Source organism: Diceros bicornis, chromosome 4, assembly GCF_020826845.1.
Source record: "Diceros bicornis minor isolate mBicDic1 chromosome 4, mDicBic1.mat.cur, whole genome shotgun sequence".
NCBI lineage: Eukaryota > Metazoa > Chordata > Mammalia > Perissodactyla > Rhinocerotidae > Diceros > Diceros bicornis.
The window spans coordinates 72,608,591-72,626,230 of record NC_080743.1 but is presented as its reverse complement, the minus strand read 5'-3'; the positions used below and the strand labels follow the sequence as shown (position 1 = coordinate 72,626,230).

At 41.4% G+C, this 17,640-nt stretch overlaps 1 protein-coding gene and 1 long non-coding RNA gene across 2 annotated transcripts; both read right to left on the bottom strand.

Moving 5' to 3' along the window:
- Positions 1-2,744: 2,744 nt before the first annotated feature.
- LOC131404732 (uncharacterized) lies at positions 2,745-10,982 on the bottom strand. The gene is made up of 5 exons (XR_009219839.1): positions 10,925-10,982; positions 9,193-9,350; positions 7,774-7,916; positions 3,589-3,748; positions 2,745-3,247 (listed from the first exon to the last, which is right to left on the bottom strand). It is a non-coding gene; the product is annotated as an uncharacterized LOC131404732 (long non-coding RNA).
- Positions 10,983-11,004: 22 nt separating this feature from the next.
- On the bottom strand, positions 11,005-12,827 carry LOC131401769 (flavin-containing monooxygenase 5-like; the record flags this gene model as incomplete). The annotated part of the gene is made up of 3 exons (XM_058536933.1): positions 12,682-12,827; positions 12,001-12,153; positions 11,005-11,112 (listed from the first exon to the last, which is right to left on the bottom strand). Coding segments are annotated over exons 1-3 (267 nt in total), but the record flags the coding sequence as incomplete, so codon positions are not given.
- Between the last annotated feature and the right edge of the window lie 4,813 nt (positions 12,828-17,640).

The following is a 17,640-nucleotide window of genomic DNA, read 5'->3' as shown; positions in this document are numbered from 1 at the left end:
CACATCATCATGCCTAACTTCAAAAGGGGCAAGAAAGCTAACTCCTACTATGTTACCCTAGAGAGAACCAGAAATATTTGTTGAACAACAGTAATGAATCTCACAGTGAGATTGGTGGAAATTTAGATGCTTTTTCAAATATTTTGTGGTTTTTTAAAATACATTTTACACTATCATTGCCTCAGATTCCACTTGTGAGCCAGAAATTGAGAGCTGATAATGTATACCATACTAATCATTCAAAGACAGGCTTTTAGCTGAAAATTCTTTAAATGTACATTCTTTTTTGAAACATTTTAAATAGACTGAGATGATAAACATTTTCGTGTTAGGAAATATAGTGTGATTGAAAAATATTTCTGGCTTCACATCATTGTAATATGCAATTTCTAAACTATATGGAAGAAACAAACTGCAACAAGGCATTCTGTTATAAATATTGATAATCATCTTAGAAAAATACATCTTTTTGCCTAAGTACAACATAAGAATTTGCTTGCTCAGCAAGCAATCAGCAACAAAGAAAATAGTTTTAAATATTCCAGTATGTAAACTCTTGAAAAACATCAGTTGAAAATGAATGGAAGATAGCGTGATGTACAGCAAAGAACACTGGCTTTGGTATCAGTTAGGTTCAAATGCTGAACCATCATTTATTAGTTATATAACCTTGGGCAATCTGGGCTAACATTTTCCATCAAAGAAACTAAAAAATCATCGGGGCAGCCTCGTGGCACAGTGGTTAAGTGCACGCACTACGCTTCCACGGCCCGAGGGTTCACAGGTTTGGATCCCGGGCGCACACCGACGCACCGCTTGTCGAGCCATGCTGTGGCAGCGTCCCCTGTAAAGTAGAGGAAGATGGGCACAAATGTTAGCCCAGGGCCAATCTTCCTCAGAAAAAAAGAGGAGGATTGGCAACAGATGTTAGCTCAGGGCTGACCTTCCTCACAAAAAAACAAAAAAGAAAAAGAAACTAAAAAATCTTCCCATGTGTATATTGTTGTGAAGTTTATGAAATGACATATAAAGCATTTAGAAAAGCAGCTAGCACGTGGTAGATAAATAAAGGTTCATTTATCTACATGTTAGCTGAATATTGAGCAATTGTAGGTACACAATGATCCAACTACATACTAAAGGGAACAGATGTCTTTCAAATTCCACTGTTATGAATAGATATATAGAGAGATTTGGTCAAAGCAACTGTGATCTAACCATTCTTACTGTACGGAGATGCTGTTCAAACAGAATTCCATTAGGTGCATATCTTTTAACTAATGCTCAACCAGACTGGGATGAGCACCATTGCTGGGTGCAGCTCCACGTCTACAGGGAGCACTTAATAAATAATGACGAGAAAGACAACGACAACCAGTCAAACCTCCTATCTTAGTCATCTATGATCTGGGAGCAAGCCAGGTGAGGGGAATTAAGCCACCTGAAGCCATCAGGGATTGCCTTGGGAAGTGGAGAGAGAGACATGGATCCCTGTAGCCTTTGCTCTACTCTGTCACATTCATAGCAGGTGATCATGAACTCTGAGATGGTCAGGGTGGCACAGAGAAACTGGAACCAGGTTGGCCTATGAGATTGGTGAAGTCCTCAGGGACCACCCAGAGTCTTCATGGGTTTGAGAATCTGCTCTCTCTGGGTCAGGATGGCTCTCTGGGACACATCCCATTTCCCCAGTCCCTGCTGGTGGTGCTGGTATAGGGTGCATGGTCCAAAGAAAACTTCCATCGCTAATTTGGGATCAGTGGATAAGAGAGAAGGCAAACTGGGTTTCATTTTGGAAAGAGGCGACTTTGTCCATGCAGTTGATCTAATCCTTCTGAAGCCTGTGCTAAGGATTCTGAGTACATCTAAAAACAAACCACCTGGCTCTCCTTGACTATGCAGAGAGAAGAGAAACTGTTGATAACTTTGCAGCTTCTGGGGCCACACTTGACCCCAGGTGTGCAGCCTCTCCTTTCCTTTTGCATAGACAAGTGTTAACTTCAGGGCAAGTCTCGAGTCCCTCCCTTCTAACCACCCGAACTCTCTGCTACCAGCCACTTGTGCCCTCACTGATTGCTCTTAACCACGCCTGTCTGTACATTGTATGCTGTCCGGGTGTATAGCCTCAGGCATGTGAAGGCTTGTGTTTTCAACTATGCTGTAACCTGTCTGTGGGCAAGGACCAGATCTTGTAGTCCTTTTTGTACTCCACACAGGTTTCAACAAATATTTAGGGAGGAAGTGGACATTTACTTAAATATCTACTGCAATTAACTGAGGCTTGATTTGGAGAATCTGGCTGCCAAAGGTTGAATTTGGCTATATTTCTATCCTGTTCTAAGTGTTGAGGTTATTTTCTTTCTTACTGCACCCAAAAATTGACCTATATAGAAGTCTGCTAAGAGTTGGCAAAAAAGAGTCTAGAAAATATCTAGTTGCCTTAGGTCTTTGCCTGATTAGAGCATTAAAATTATGCCCCCCAACTTCAGAATTTCTCCTAGGACACATTTGTAGTCTTAGCTTGTGTGAAGATTCATTGTTTCAGGGCGAGCCCCGTGGCTTAGTGGTTAAGTGTGCGCGCTCCGCTGCTGGTGGCCCGGGTTCTGATCCCGGGCGCGCACCGACGCACCGCTTCTCCGGCCATGCTGAGGCTGTGTCCCACATACAGCAACTAGAAGGATGTGCAGCTATGACATACAACTGTCTACTGGGGCTTTGGGGAAAAAAATAGATAAATAAAAATTTAAAAAAAAAGATTCATTCTTTCAGTTAAGAAGCATTTAATTACCATCAGTTGGGAGTCCCTTGTGCGTGGGAATTATGTTCCTGATACCTTTATCCCATCTGACTACCACAGTTCCTGGCATATGATAAGCACTCAGATATTTGTTTCATAAGTGAATTTCTCCTTTGTTTCTATCATTTCTACATTATGAAATAATTTCTCTTGGCCTATAGAATAATCAAATTATACCTGATACTAAAACCAAGGACAGAGTAAGTGTCTTCAACAAGAAGCTTTCAATCTTTTCTTTGAACATTCCTTGGAGCTGCCACCTTGATGTTAGAAATGACGTCGAAAATCTAACTCAGAGATTTCGCTCTCCTTTGACCCCACCCGGCTAAACCCACAAATCCTGTTTGCAGTAATTGCCTGCTGGTGGAGGGCCCTATCTTTTCCCCACAGCCTCTCTTTTCCAGACAATGTCAGCCTTCATGTCCTTGGTGGTGGCCAACCTGTTCTGTCCTGTGAGAGGAAACATATAACTATTAGGAGGGGTCTAGGGAAAGATAGATTGTGGTTCCAGAAAGTAAAAGAGTGAGAATTCTGGGGCTGAGCTTCTCCACAGCTGATTAACAGGACCTGAGAGAGGAGTTCTAGAAAGGAAATGCATACCCAACTTTTCCCTGTTAGCAATAAAGACAGGAGTTTTTATTCCCATAGAATTGCTAAAAAAAAACAAGGCACATTTTCCCTTCTCTGGTTCTTCAATTGCTGTTAGTTCCACAGAATAGATGGAATGAAAAAGAATCAAGGAGAAATCTTATCCCAGGAAGAATTTAATAAAAATTCTAAATGGAACCCACAGCACTGGTGCGCTGCTGGTTCTGGCTGCTGGTTCTGGCTATTGTTGTGCTGTGTGCAGAGCTCGGAAAGCAAGTACATGGACAGGGAAGTCTTTCACATTTGTAAAATTGTTGTAACTGGTTTTCTCCCACTTCTCTTTTTCAGGCCTTGCTAAATTCTCTAAAAAGAAAAAAAAAGAAAATCTGTCCTTGTTATTCTTAAGCAATATTGTATATTATTAAGCAAAATGAAATTTCACTGGAAGGTGGAAATAGTTTTTAAAAAAGAAAGTAGTGAATAGTAATATTGGTTGTAACTGACCAGTCCTTTAATTTAAACTTGATTTTAATACTCTTTTGGTTCAGGGTGCCTAGGAGTAGTAAAGAAACCACGGGAATTCATACCACAGCCTTTAACGTGCAGGTGACCCAGCGACTTTGGAGTTCTGTTGCTGGTATCACCACTGGCTGGATTAAACCAATGAAAGCCAAAGTTGGTTTTTCCAAATGAAGTGGGAATACACGATGCCATAGGGATATTTGGTTATCAATGATAGTCACAGCATCTTCAAAGAAAGGAAATGAGAATGTATATCCTGTGGCAAAGATGACCACACTGATATTCTCCACCTGTTACCATCTTCAAAAATGGCATCTGATTCCATGAATTCTTTCACACTGGATTTGATCATCATTCTGCCAGAAATGATGTGATTGGGAAGGTTGTCATGGACACTCACTTGAGGTTTTAGAAATCTATAAAACCAGGGAAGATGATTAATATTAGTTTTTGTCTCTCTTCATTTATTCATTTACATATCCACTATTTGTTCCAGAAAACTTTATTGGGCACTCTTTCTTCCTTCTGTTTTGACAGATGAGATGAAAATGTTCTTTAGGAAATGTTAAGGCTCTAGGGTCATCCTTTTCCTCTTCTCTTCCTCTTCCTTTATTCCCCCTTTATAAGACATTCTCAAACTAAGAAGGCAGTAAAAAGCCAGGAAAACAAAGTTCTGGTCCTCCAGTGCAAAAGGCTTCATCTGGCTTTCCACCCTTAAACATAGCTATCTACACTAGTGCAAGACAGAGGCACAGATAAACGCTGGAATGTGAGGGTCCCGTTCTCAACTTCGATCCTGATGCTCAACTCGGATCAACTATTTATCACAATGACCCACTCCTCATTCTCTCTGTGCTGTGAGCCTCAGCTCTAGCACACAGCTCTTGCCAGAGGCTGAGATCTTTAGTTGAACTTCACGTGGTGGTGATTGCATATACACAGCAAAGCTTCACTTACCAGGTACTGCCGTGTAATCAGCATGTTGAGGACACTGAAACGTACACAGGTAAGGAAATCCTTCTGTTACTTTTAATTTCTTTACTTTTTACTTAAAGTTTCGATGAAAATATTTCTAAAATTTGTTACACTCTTGTTCCATTTCTTAAACAGTTCATAATGAACGTAACCTTCTTTTATTGCTCATTCTCTTCATTAAGCACCTTAATTACCGCTCAAATGCTACAATGCACTTTTAATGTCTCCTCCCTGTGCTGTTCATTATCATGGCTCTTGTCACTGTGTCGGAGCCAGCAGTATTTCCCTTCTCATTTGTTGCTCTGGCCTGACAAATAAGACAACACATGGTTAGAATTATCCACAAAATAAAGGTCAATACATTCTGATGATTATCTTCGATCCTGTCTCATGAGTGAAGTGTATGGGTCATAATGCACACAAGTCTGTCTGTCCTTTCTAGTTCTTAGAATCAATCACATCAGCTGAGACAAAATAAATGCACCCTACAGGTAACATGGGTATCTTTTCTGAGGCCATAGTTGCATGATTGAATCTTTAATTTAGTCTCTGCCCAGTTATTCAACATAGATGTGTCATGATCTTCCTGATGATATTAAAGCAAAGCCGAAAGGACAGTGTCCAGGGGACTAGCCTTCATCCCACACACAGTGAAAGATCCAGGCCCCTCATCTGGTGCTAAGAAACACCCGGAAAAGGTAAGAGTGTGTTCAAAGTCGGGTAGTCGGGCCGTTGTGGGGCAGGAAAAAGAACCCAGAAGTTACCTGACCTCTTCAGTAAGAACAGAATCCTGTGATCTACTTCACGGGGTAAAGAATGTATCAGTCTGGAAACTATGCAGGAGCCAGAATTCCTCCCCTTCTCTGTCATTCAACACCTCCTCCTCTTGTGGGTTCTTTGGAACATGACCTGGGCCTCGACACTGCTTTGGAAATCCTGCTGAGGATGGTGTCCTGTGAACTGATAGAAGGGCTGAAAGAGACAAACGCCTTCAACTCTTCCCCAAACTTTAGTGTGAGTTTCTCTTTAAAAAAAAAAAAAAAGACTAGATAAACCAAGACTTCACTATCTTCCGATGGTGTAACTATACGTTTCCTGCTAATCTATAGGCTTCTTAAGATCAATATCACGTACATATAAGATCAGATTCCCCAGTAGCGCCTGGGCCCTCTCACCCCCTTGGTCTCCTGACCTCTGCCAGTCTCCAGCTTGGGGGCAGTGTAAGCACTTTCTCAGCTGGAGCTCCTAAGTCCTCCATCTTGCAAAGGACTGGGATCAGCTTTCCTCATTTTTACTTCTCAATTCACCCCCTGGTGTTCTCATTCATTCTCTGATGTCAGCTATTGACTTCCATGTGGATTAATCTTAAATATACAGCTCTATACAAATAGTTTAAATTAGTTCTTTTGTGTTTCCTTTGTCAAATCAATGACCATTGCTTAAACACGAAAAATACATACACACACACACACACACACACCAGCAACAACTTATTTCTTTTATTCTTGGGTTGAAAATGTGGCAAATCCACTAAAAAGGTGATCTAACTTTTAGTACTGGCCTTTTTTTCTAATTTTCTGCCTGCCTTTACACTAGCTGTTAATGTCTCTGAACCTGGTTTTTTGGTTCTGAAATACAGGGGGTTGAAATAAATAATTTCTTAAGTCATCTCCAGTTCTAAAATGTTATGATATTTTATCTATTACATGTATTCACCCCATTTAATTTGTCCAAACAACTACTATCAGAATTTCTTTAAAATATGAAATTTTGTTTATCATATTATTTTTCTGACCTTTTTTCCTCTTTAAATTGGATATTTTTAATGAGAAAATATTTTAAACATATAAAAAAGTAAATAGAATCATACAACAGACACCCAAGTATCATGTGTGATGATATATATGCACCTGGCACACAGCAGGTGATCAATAAATACTCCTGGAATGAGGGAATGATCTGGACCATAGAGAAGACAGTTTAAAATAGCTATTTTCCCAGAAAGGCCAGCAGAGGGCGAGCTTGTACATTGACAAAACCGACTCTTGGTTTAGATGGGTTACCTAGGTGTGTTAGCTCCCCTCAGTGTACAACTCGATTATTGTGCAATTACCAGCACATTTCCAGCGACAATCTATTCGCACCTTGTTAACCATACTCAATAAGCACAACCACACATGTGTAAAAATTGTTTACAGACCTCAAAGTGAGTGGCATTTTAAATAATTATTTGGAAAATTTGCAATATTTAAGTCACCTACCTAGATCATTCTAAAGCCCCCCACCCCCAACTCTTCTTTCTAGGTTGTAGAGATATATCTAAATCATGCCAGTCAGGATAGCAAAGCAAGGGTCTGAATTAATTATCTAAGTTGCTGCCTATTTTGTTTCACTAGCATTTTATATACACAGACACACCCACACCCATTCTTTATCCCCAGAAGAAGACACTGTTAGTGGTTTTTTGGATCTTCCTAAAATTGCATATACATGTACCACTACAGGTATATAGCATTTTTTTCTATAAATGGGATCACAAAGGCACACGGTCCTATAATTTGATTTTTTCAATGATTATCATCTGATATCTGCACATATACTCAAGCTTCATTTTTCCTAATGACCATGTAGTCTTCCACAGTATAGATGTGTTAACTAGCAGAGATCTTGACAGAGAGCAAAAGGCCTGACTATTTCTGGTCATGATTACTGAGTATCCATTTGGCCCAGCCAACACCCTCAAACCTCTGCTGCCTTTTGTGTGTAGATATGTGCTTTTAGTAGAAAGCCATAAGCAGAAGTCTTGAATCTTAGTTATCCTGGGTTTGTACATCTGCACAAGCAGGTGGAGAATTCCCACATCAACATGACACAACTCTCAGAAAACAGACCTGCTTTGCGGCGTGGCTGAGCTCCACAGCCAGGTCTGCGCCAGAATTCCCAAAGCCAATCACGAGGATTCTCCTTCCCATAAATCCCTCCGGACTCTTCTATTCCTTGCTGTGAAAATACTGACCTTTGAACTTCTCAATCCCTATGCAAAGAAAAAAATGGAAAATAGCAGTTTAGATTCAGGAAATGCAAAGCTTACTGTAGCTATTACATTGCATTTGCACAGTTTCATAGTAAACCACTTTAAAACCAAAATCTATATATAGTACCACGTTCAAATTCTTTTCCAATGGTCCTCTTATGATTCACAATTGATATTAACAGAAATTTGATTTATCATAGCACACACGAAGTTATTTTATATACACATGTATACAATTATATATACTATATATATATACACTTATACATACAACTTTTACGGAGCAAATTCACTTTCGTGATACCCAAATTCATACAGCATTCTATGTTTTTTCTGTGATTATCATTAGGGACTCTCAAAATTGGAAAATTAGAGTCACCTGGTCCAACCTTGCATTATATGTTAATACAGCCTTGTTATGCAAATGCAATTCTCAGACCAGCAGCACCTGGGAACTTTGTCAAAGGTGAATTCACGAGCCCCACTCCAGACGCATTGAATCAGAATCTCAGGGAGTTGGAACTAGCAATGTGATTTAACAAAGTCTCCATGTTATTCCTACCATACTAAAGTTTGAGAGCCACTGATCTAAAAAGTCCTCATTAATGGTTATTGGTTTCTGCTTAAATATCTCCTGAATTGGGAAACTCACTACTTCACAAGGAAGACTATTTCATTTTGGGACATGACTTCTTGCTGGAAAATCCCTTCTTTGAGCCAAGTCTACCTCCCCAAATCTTCTACCTGTCAGCTCTCGTCCTGCCCAACAAGAACACACACAGCGTGATTCCATCCTTTATATGATGGTCACATCACAGTCAAAGATAGTGATCGTGCTCCTTTCTCACCCACAACAAGCACCTTCCTCCAGGCTAAACAGCCTCTGTAGTTTTTATACATTCACGATGTTGCATTTGCCTAAGTCTTTACTATCTTGGTTGTTCTCCTCTAATTATGTTCCCTTTTGTCACCACTCTTCTTGAAGGGGACACCAGAGCAGAGCACAACACTCCAGGTGTGGCCTGACAACACAGGTAAAACAGATACCTCTCTTTTGTTGAAACTTAAGTGCCACTGGCTTGTACTCAGACATTCTGATTATAACAGGCTTTTTCCTTTATAAAACTTAAAAACTCAAAGAAGTCAGGTTTTATACTAATTGCATTATTGAGGTTAATGACTTATTGTATGCCATTATGAAGAGAATTTTAAATCCACTTTACTTAACCACAGACCATCCACCCTTAGGATCCCCTGAGATGAGAAAGCTACATACCTGGGAAAAACTGAAGTGGTAAATGAGGTCACTGTGACGACCACTGCAGACCACGCCTGCGTCAAAGGCAGATGGCCTTTGCTCGCCCTGAGCTTCCGCCACAACGTCCCATTGGCCAGTGGAAGGAAATCAGGAGGATTCCTCACACTGTACTTTGTCTGAGAACAAAAGGACAAACAAGGGTGTCACGTGACCCTCTCCTTCCACCTCCCAGAAACTAGAGGACCACACCTGGACCAACAGAGGTCATTCAGTTTATTCCCCAGATTCCAGGGAAAGTGGACCCTGAATAATCATTTTCTTGTAGATATTCCTATATTTAAAAATCTTCAGTGAGATTTTTATGATCTTGTTTAGATTTCTTCCACAATGCCCCTGAAAATTGAGAAATGGGTAATAAGTAAAGTGTTTATTTTTTTTATACCTGTTGCTTTATACCTTTATACCTGTTGCTTGACTTTTTCTCGTGCCATAGAGCTTATGAAGCAGATATATGTGCCAACACACCCTTGATTTCAAGTCTTCCAAATGGATGACCATATGGATGGATTAACAGACAGATGAGATGGTAAATATATGGACATATGTCCAAAAGTTGTCTTTTTAGAAATTTATGCCACAGACACATTAAATACTACCTAATACTAAATCAGACTCTCCTGTGAGGTGGTAAACAACCTGCTGTGGGAGGTAATCAAGCAGGGACTAGATGTCCAACCATCAGAAAAAATGAATTGGAAAAGAGATAAGGCTGGCGTAGCCTTTCCAAATGTAAGTTTCTATGAGTCTAGAAAAGTAATGATGATGATGATGATGATGGTAGCTAACAGTTACTGAGTGTGTATCTTATGATAAGCACTGATGAAAGTGTTCCAAATGCACGCACTCACTTAATCTGGAAAGAGACCCCTCTGCAAAGAGGATTATAGTGATAGTCTGAGTTTGTGCAAGGAAAATGCCAAGTGAGAAAGTCGTGTGGTTGATATATGCATATATGCAAGAGACCACCATACAGGCAAAGAGCTTTTACAAATAAATACAATATTGCCTCTAATTCAATAGTCAGTGTTTCTGTTTTGTTTTGTTTTTGTTTTTGTTTATTGTGGTAATATTGTCTAAATTTCAGGTATACATCATTATACTTCTATTTCAGCGTGGATTACATCATGTTCTCATGTTCATCACCCAAATACTAATTACAATCCATCACTGCACACATGTGCCTAATGTAAGACCTGAAACCATGAAACTTCTAGAAGAAAACATAGGCAGTACGCTCTTCGACGTCAGTCTTAGCAACATATTTTCAAGCACCATGTCTGACCAGGAAAGAGAAACAATAGAAAAAATAAACAAATGGGACTACATCAAACTAAAAAGCTTCTGCACAGCAAAGGAAACCATCAACAAAACGAAAAGACAACCTAACAACTGGGAAAAGATATTTGCAAACCATACTTCTGATAAGGGGCTAATCTCCAAAATATATAAAGAACTCATGCATCTCAACAAGGAAAAAACTAACAACCCAATTAAAAAATGGGCAAAAGACATGAAGAGACATTTCTCCAAAGAAGATATACAGGTGTATTCAGTGTTTCTAAATCAGGGTATTTAATCTCTTGAAATTGCACACAAAATGTTATATTTATGCGTCTATCTCTAGAGAAAAGTGACAATTGCCTTCATTAGATTCTCAAGGGTCAAGACAACAAAAGACCCTAAAGCTTACCTGGAAACAGATGTACTTCACAAGGTCAAGATGCTTGGCACACATCCTCAAATACTCCAGGAGCTGTGAGCTATGCATGTAATTTGGAAAATGATCAGAATGGAGAAGTCACTGAAGCAGGGCATTTCCCTGGAAGTGTTGATGTTCACAGATCTGTAGATGCTGGGCTGTCCTTCCTCTGACTTCTCCTTTAGAAAGTAAAGGAAAACACTCCCAATGAGTTCCTGGTGAATAATGCAGTGGAGAAAGATTGTGCTTTAAGAGGCGTGTGCAAGTCTACTCTGCTGCTAGATTTCTCCAATGCCTGCAAGACAGAGCATCGACCAGTGCTTCCTTTCAGCTGACTTTTGATTCTGACATGCCAAGACCTCAGTTCTCCAGGAGGCCAGAGGCTTGTAAGGGTTTTGTGGGTTTGATTCTTCCTACTGACTCATTCCCAAGCCTGCCAGCCCTTATTGATGTACCAGACAGTACTCTCGAGAAACTCATCACACAGTCTTGCTTTTCTTCACAGACAAAGAGGGACTGTATCTGATCTGGAGTTCAGTTACATAAAACACATTTTGCCTGTTCTGAAGGATTTAGTGGCACCAAAATTCCTCCCCAAACATGGTGACTCAGGAAGGAAGAGAGAGAGAGATTGCTGCATACCAACTCTGTAACCAATGACTAGGTTAGGCATTCTCACAGAGGCCACCTATGAAGAACTGATTACTCGTCTCTTCTCACAGATTAGGAAACGGGGGCTCTGAGACTTGCTCAGCAGAGGGTTTCCTCCTGTTCTAGGGCCTTTTCCTGCCTTAGGGCTGCCCGCCTCCACACCAGCCTGTGCACCCACAGCACCTCTAGGACCCCTGGCTCAGCACTAAGCACTATCTCTCTCTTGTACTGCAATGATCCGTATCGACATCTTCTTTCCTTTGCCATAAACCCCGAAAGCCAGGAACTGTTCATGTTCATCTTTCTATCCCCCACAGGGAGCACAGTTTCCAGCTCACAGCAGGTTCTTGTTTTACATTTGTCGAGTTGCAGATTAGATGTGCACTGCATTCCATCCCAGGAACATTAAGACTTACTTGGAATCTCCAGAGTCCCCCAGTGTCGTCACAGGTGGGCTCAAAGCAGGTGGGTTCTGGCCCTTCATCCAAGCAGCATTTAATGGCCCCCACACCCCCGATCCCAGCTCCCATCACTGCCACTCTCTTCTTCCTCACGTTCTTCTGCATCATCTGGAGGGACAGAGACCCTCATCGGTGCTGCGAGTCCACGCCACTCAATTAAAACACTTCTATGTCCGTAAAGATCTCTAACAATTCATTTTCTCAGAAATAATCCAATGTCCTAGAATTTTGGTTGATTCCTGCCTTCCCAGCCTTTCCCTGATGGAATCAGTGATGATCCAGCTCCACTCGGTTCCTAAGTCTCCTGACCATGGAAGGGAGAACAGGGGCCTGGATACTAGTTTAGGACATTAATTTTTTTTCTTTTTTTTTTTTTTTTGGTGAGGAAGATTGGCTCTGAGCTAACATCTGTTGCCACTCCTCCTCTTTTTGCTTGAGGAAGACTGGTGCTGGGTTAACACCTGTACCAATCTTCCTCTACTCTATGGGACACCGCCACAGCGCGGCCCACTGAGCAGTGCGCAGGTCCACGCCCAGGATCTGAACCCTCGAACCAGCGAAGTGGAGCACATGAACTCAACCACTATGCCACCGGGCCCGCCCCAGGACATTAATTTTTAAATCTCTCTCCTTTACCTCCATTCAAGCAGGTTACAGGCTCTCTGAGCCATTGTTTCAGGGAAGAATAAGCCAGGGCAAAATAGCAGAAGTTCCCATTTTCTGCTGTTCTCATCCTGAACGAGATGGAGGTGGGGACTAAGGGAAGAAACAGCAGTTGAATGGGCGGGAGGCAGGGAGGGGCCTCGCCCGGAACACACAGGCCCCACCTGCCTCCAGAACCACGCCAGAGTCTTCGGGCCCTGCTCTGCCCAGCCTCGCCCGCTCTCCCCCACCCGCCGTTTTTGAATGGAAATCCCTCCGTGCTTTGCCTCCGAACCTGCCCTTGTTGCAGCTAGTTCTGAAAATGTTCGCAGATAAATTCCCGTGGCAACCTTATGTTGGTCCATTGCTTAGTTGTCTTCCCCCCCGCTTTAGTAAGCTTCTTTCTTCTTTCAATTTGGTCCTCAGAAAAAGCAGGGAGGGCGAGTATTACTACAATCCCATTTTCCTGATGAGGGAAACCACGACTCATTGCCGAACCGTCAATTGTTCAAGCTCCCCCGTGGCACACAGTGAAGCTGTGCCCAGCACGTGGGCTGACTGACTTCCCCAGCACTTCCCAGGACCTGCCCACCATACGTCACGATGCCCACCCACCCACACTTCCTTCTGGGGAATTCCTGCCTGCACCCCCTCCTGTCCTAAACACTCACGCTCTGGACAGGGTGTCTTTTCCCAGCCCTGGACTGGGAGTGAGCTCCTAACCCTTCAAGGGTTAGCACTGAGGGGAGAGGTCAAAGGGATGTATAGGGAGAGGGGAGCATAGGGAGAGTCCCAGTGCTACAGAGGAGGCTAGGGCAGGCTTTATGGGCCACGGGCAAGGTCAAGTGACGACATGACCCAGCAGGGGGAGAGGAGAAGACAAGAGAGAAGCAGAAGGTAGAGGCCCAGCCTTTACAGAAGGAAATAGAGAGACATCCCTGGGTTTCCAAAACAGCTGCGCTGTGGCTCTCTGTATCCTTGAAATCACCCCATTTTCTTTAGCTAGCTAGACTCTGTGCCATGATTTAGGGCTAACCTGAGTCCCAACAAGGTCAGAGCACTGAGCACTGAGCCACTTCTACCAAGTGTGCTGCCTAAACAAGTCAGATGCCACAACCAAAGGGGCCTCTACCAAGACAGAAGCAGGGAATACACGCAGGAAATAAAATTAGTCTGAAATCCTGGATCCCTTCTTCATCATCCACCTGGGGGATATTTCTTTGAACTATTACTTAGTCCCTCAGTTTTTTTAAGCAAAGTTTTATTAAAAATTCTAATCAGTTGTTCATCTCCTTGGCTCACATAACACTTTATTTCTGTACTAAAATATTCATATGTTAAATTGTGATTTTTTTCACGTATTTGTTTCTCTACTAGACTGTGACTTCCGAGACAGAAGGGGCCAGTTTACTCGTCTTTGAATACCCTGTGTGTAATGCCACACTTGCACGGCATAGGGACCCAATAATAATGTGAAAAAATGAATGAATGAGTAAATTACCAAAGACAGCTTTCCCTCAGTAAAAATTCTTAAAGCAAGAATAAATAATGTGAAAAACTCTTATTACTGATCTAGAGTCAAATCCCCTCCTCCCACTCCAATTAAAAGAACACGATAAGTAAGCAGTCATAGCATAATGAATACATTTCATATCTTCTTTAAGTTGAATTCCAAGGCAGAATTATTGAAGCCCCATGGTACAGTTTTCACATCCTCTCATAGTAAAACATCACTGCTGGCTGGGTTATGGCCATGCTGCCCCCAAGCCTTCCCAACACTTGGCCCAGATGGTCTGCCCTCTGACTCATGAGCACAGCCTGCTACCACAACTGACTTTGCTTTACTGAGCGCTTTCTGTAAATGTAGCCAGCTTTCCAGGAAATGGCTGCAGAGATTTCTCCCCTAAGGGCCAGAGGCTTTGTGGAAGTGATCATTTACCTAGACACAGGTAATTTCTTTATCAGAGAAGCATGTACACCAGCCCACTAGAATCAGCTCATCACACTCAATTGTTAAGTTTCAAGGAATTTTGCAAGTCGGCTGCTAAACACAGTCATTAGTAAAATTTACGGAAACTTACAAGGAAATGAATTGTGTTAAAAATGAAGATAAATATCAAAACCTATCACTTCCTAATTATTTTGCTACATTTTACTGTGATCCATAATCGTGAGGTTATTTATATCTATCGTATTTGTATGGTGGAACCACTACATAATGATGTTCTATTATACGTCTCTTCCCAACTCCACATTCAGTGATATCACTTGCAAGCTTAAAATTGGCCTTGGTGGGAGTATTCACACCTTGGAGACCAGCAAACGCTACAAAGCAGGGCTATCCCCCACGCCCCAGAGCCTGTTGTTAACCATTTGCCAGCACACCACTGATGTACTATGGAATAAACTCTTAGCCTTCTGAGCCTGGCCTTACAATGAGAATTAAACATTCAAAAGAGGATAGTGCTTTAGAAGGCACATGGAGGATGCCGTAAACATCTGCTCAACAGTCTCTAATCCCTGAGAGAGAAAAAGTCCCATAAAATTGCTGGACTGAAGATCCACTGCTTTACTTCATGAAAGCACCACATGTAGACCCTCCCTCTCCCTGGGAACCAAACCCTAGAAACGGATTATGTCTCAACTGCATTTTAATACTCTGACTGCAAACTTTTAATGAAAAAGGCAGAAAAAGTACATTAAAGCCTCATATTGATCCATCAGGCTTTTTATGATCATGGACACAGAAGTGGAGTGGTAAAGCAGAGGCTATTTTCTTACTGTGATAACAGCAAGACAAATAAACAGGAAAACATTTAAAAAAAAAGTGGAGGTATGAGCTTAAGTAAGCAGATTGCAAAGAAGTCACTACCCTTGGGACTTTATCATTCAACAAAGTGATAAAAGAGTCAGTGATTTCAATCAGTGGTAGACAAGGTTACAGCCTTACAAATCAGATACTTCACATCCCAATACAACTGCTAAAATCCAATTCTCTTGGAACAGTTTGCATTTTTTAATTCAAAATAAACCAAGAAATTATTGCTAGAAATTTATGAGGGAATAAAATTTGTTTTTCACCCAAAATTAGGTCACAGTCCAAAGAATCAAGTCACAGATTTTTTTTTTTCCTGTCTGGGAGAATGTATTGTGAAGATGCAGGTTAAAAGAAGATAGTAAATCCTTGTTTAAAAAAACAACAACAGACAATAGTAACAATAATGAAAATAAACATTCACTCAGATGCCAAACTAAATCTGATCATAGTCACTGGGTCAGACAGGTACATATCTTGGCAGGTAATTCATTCCTTTGTTCATGACTTTTCCAGCCTGGTGATACTATGGATTCTGGAACTCAGAACACTCTTCTACTTCTACAATGCTCAAAAAAGGCAGACAGTTTTATGTATTTCTTTGCAGATGTCAAGTATTGTTTTCTTGAATCAGTTTGCTCAATTTTTGCTAAAGCAATTTTCCTGTGAGTTATTGTTGAAGTTGCTCACAAAACATTTATAAGCAAATAACCCTACTATTTCAGGTGAAAAATAAAAAAATCAATTTGTTAAAGAGCGGTTGTTGTGAAAGACACACAAATTCTCTCAGGCTCAAAAGAAAGTATGCAGTATGCTGATCACCTGGCCTTCTCTGTTTTTATCTTGTTTTAGGGGCAGCCTACGAGAAAATTTTGCATGGGTTGGGGGGCTGCCTCTGGCTTAATCTGCTCATTCAATGAAACTAAGAAAGATTATTTTCTATTTGCCCCTCTTGATACTATTTCTATTCCCATTTCTGAAAAAGAGAGAGACTCCTTTCTTTATTTCTACTTTGGAAAAATATTTGAAAAGAAATTTGTCTTACCCGGTGAGCCCCAGGTTTAGCTAGTGTGACATTTTACACTACATAAATTTCCACTGTTGAAGCATTTCTAGAAAAATTAAAATATTTCCTCAGTAAACACAGCCATAGCCATTGCTGCTTTCCAAGAGAGTAAATCAGCCTTTGATTCATTTGGACATGTAGTTACAACATTTGTGCATGAATGAAGATAAAACGCAAAACATACATTCTCAGGATCTCATAAAACACACATATTCACAGGATCTCAGAAAATTGCCATGCCCCTTAGTGAGGAAATTTGATAGCCTTCTAACCAGTCACCTGCTTCCTATGTCTCTACATTTAGAGGCCAGAATTACCTTTGGAAGATTACTCACATCATTCCCCTGCTCAAAAACCCTTTGATGGATCCCTGTGGCCTACAGAACAAAGTTGAAAATCTTTAATATGGCATTCAAGGCCCTCCAAGACTTAGTTCCAACTTTCTGGCTTTCCTTCCCCTACAATTATCCACAGGTGACTTATGGCACTTCCAAATTCATTAAATTATTTGTATCTCATGAGAATCCTATGAAGTAATGCTGTTATTATCAGCATTTTACAGAAAGGGAAACTGAGGCTCAAAAAAGTTAAATAACTTGCCTGAGGTCACACAAGAGGTCAGTGGTAGAGCCTGACGGAGGCGTTCCTGCTTCGGCGTCCCGCTCTAACCACTACTCCACCACCCCTGTGTTCCAGAGACCCGCTTACCCCACTCTGCCTTTGCTCAAGCTCGCTCTTCGGTTTGGAGCGCCATTTCTCCCCCAACTCCCGCCTGTCCTTCAGGATCCAGTTCAAATGCTGCTGCCTCCCAGCAGTCTTCCCTAATCCGGCCTGCCCCACCTCCCTTCGGGTTTCCCTCCCTCACCTCCTCCTTGAGCCTCTTAAAGCATTTCACTCCTCTGCTCAAAAAAGGTCTGTCACTTCCACAGCGCCTTGAGGGCAGCGCAGTCTCCTCTTCCTATGTATTGCCCACAAACACCTTCCATAGAATCTTGTAATTAGTTTGTGTTCAACAGATTTTGTGGAGTTGAATTGAACGTGGCCGCTTCCGGAATAACCGTTCCTAACTACA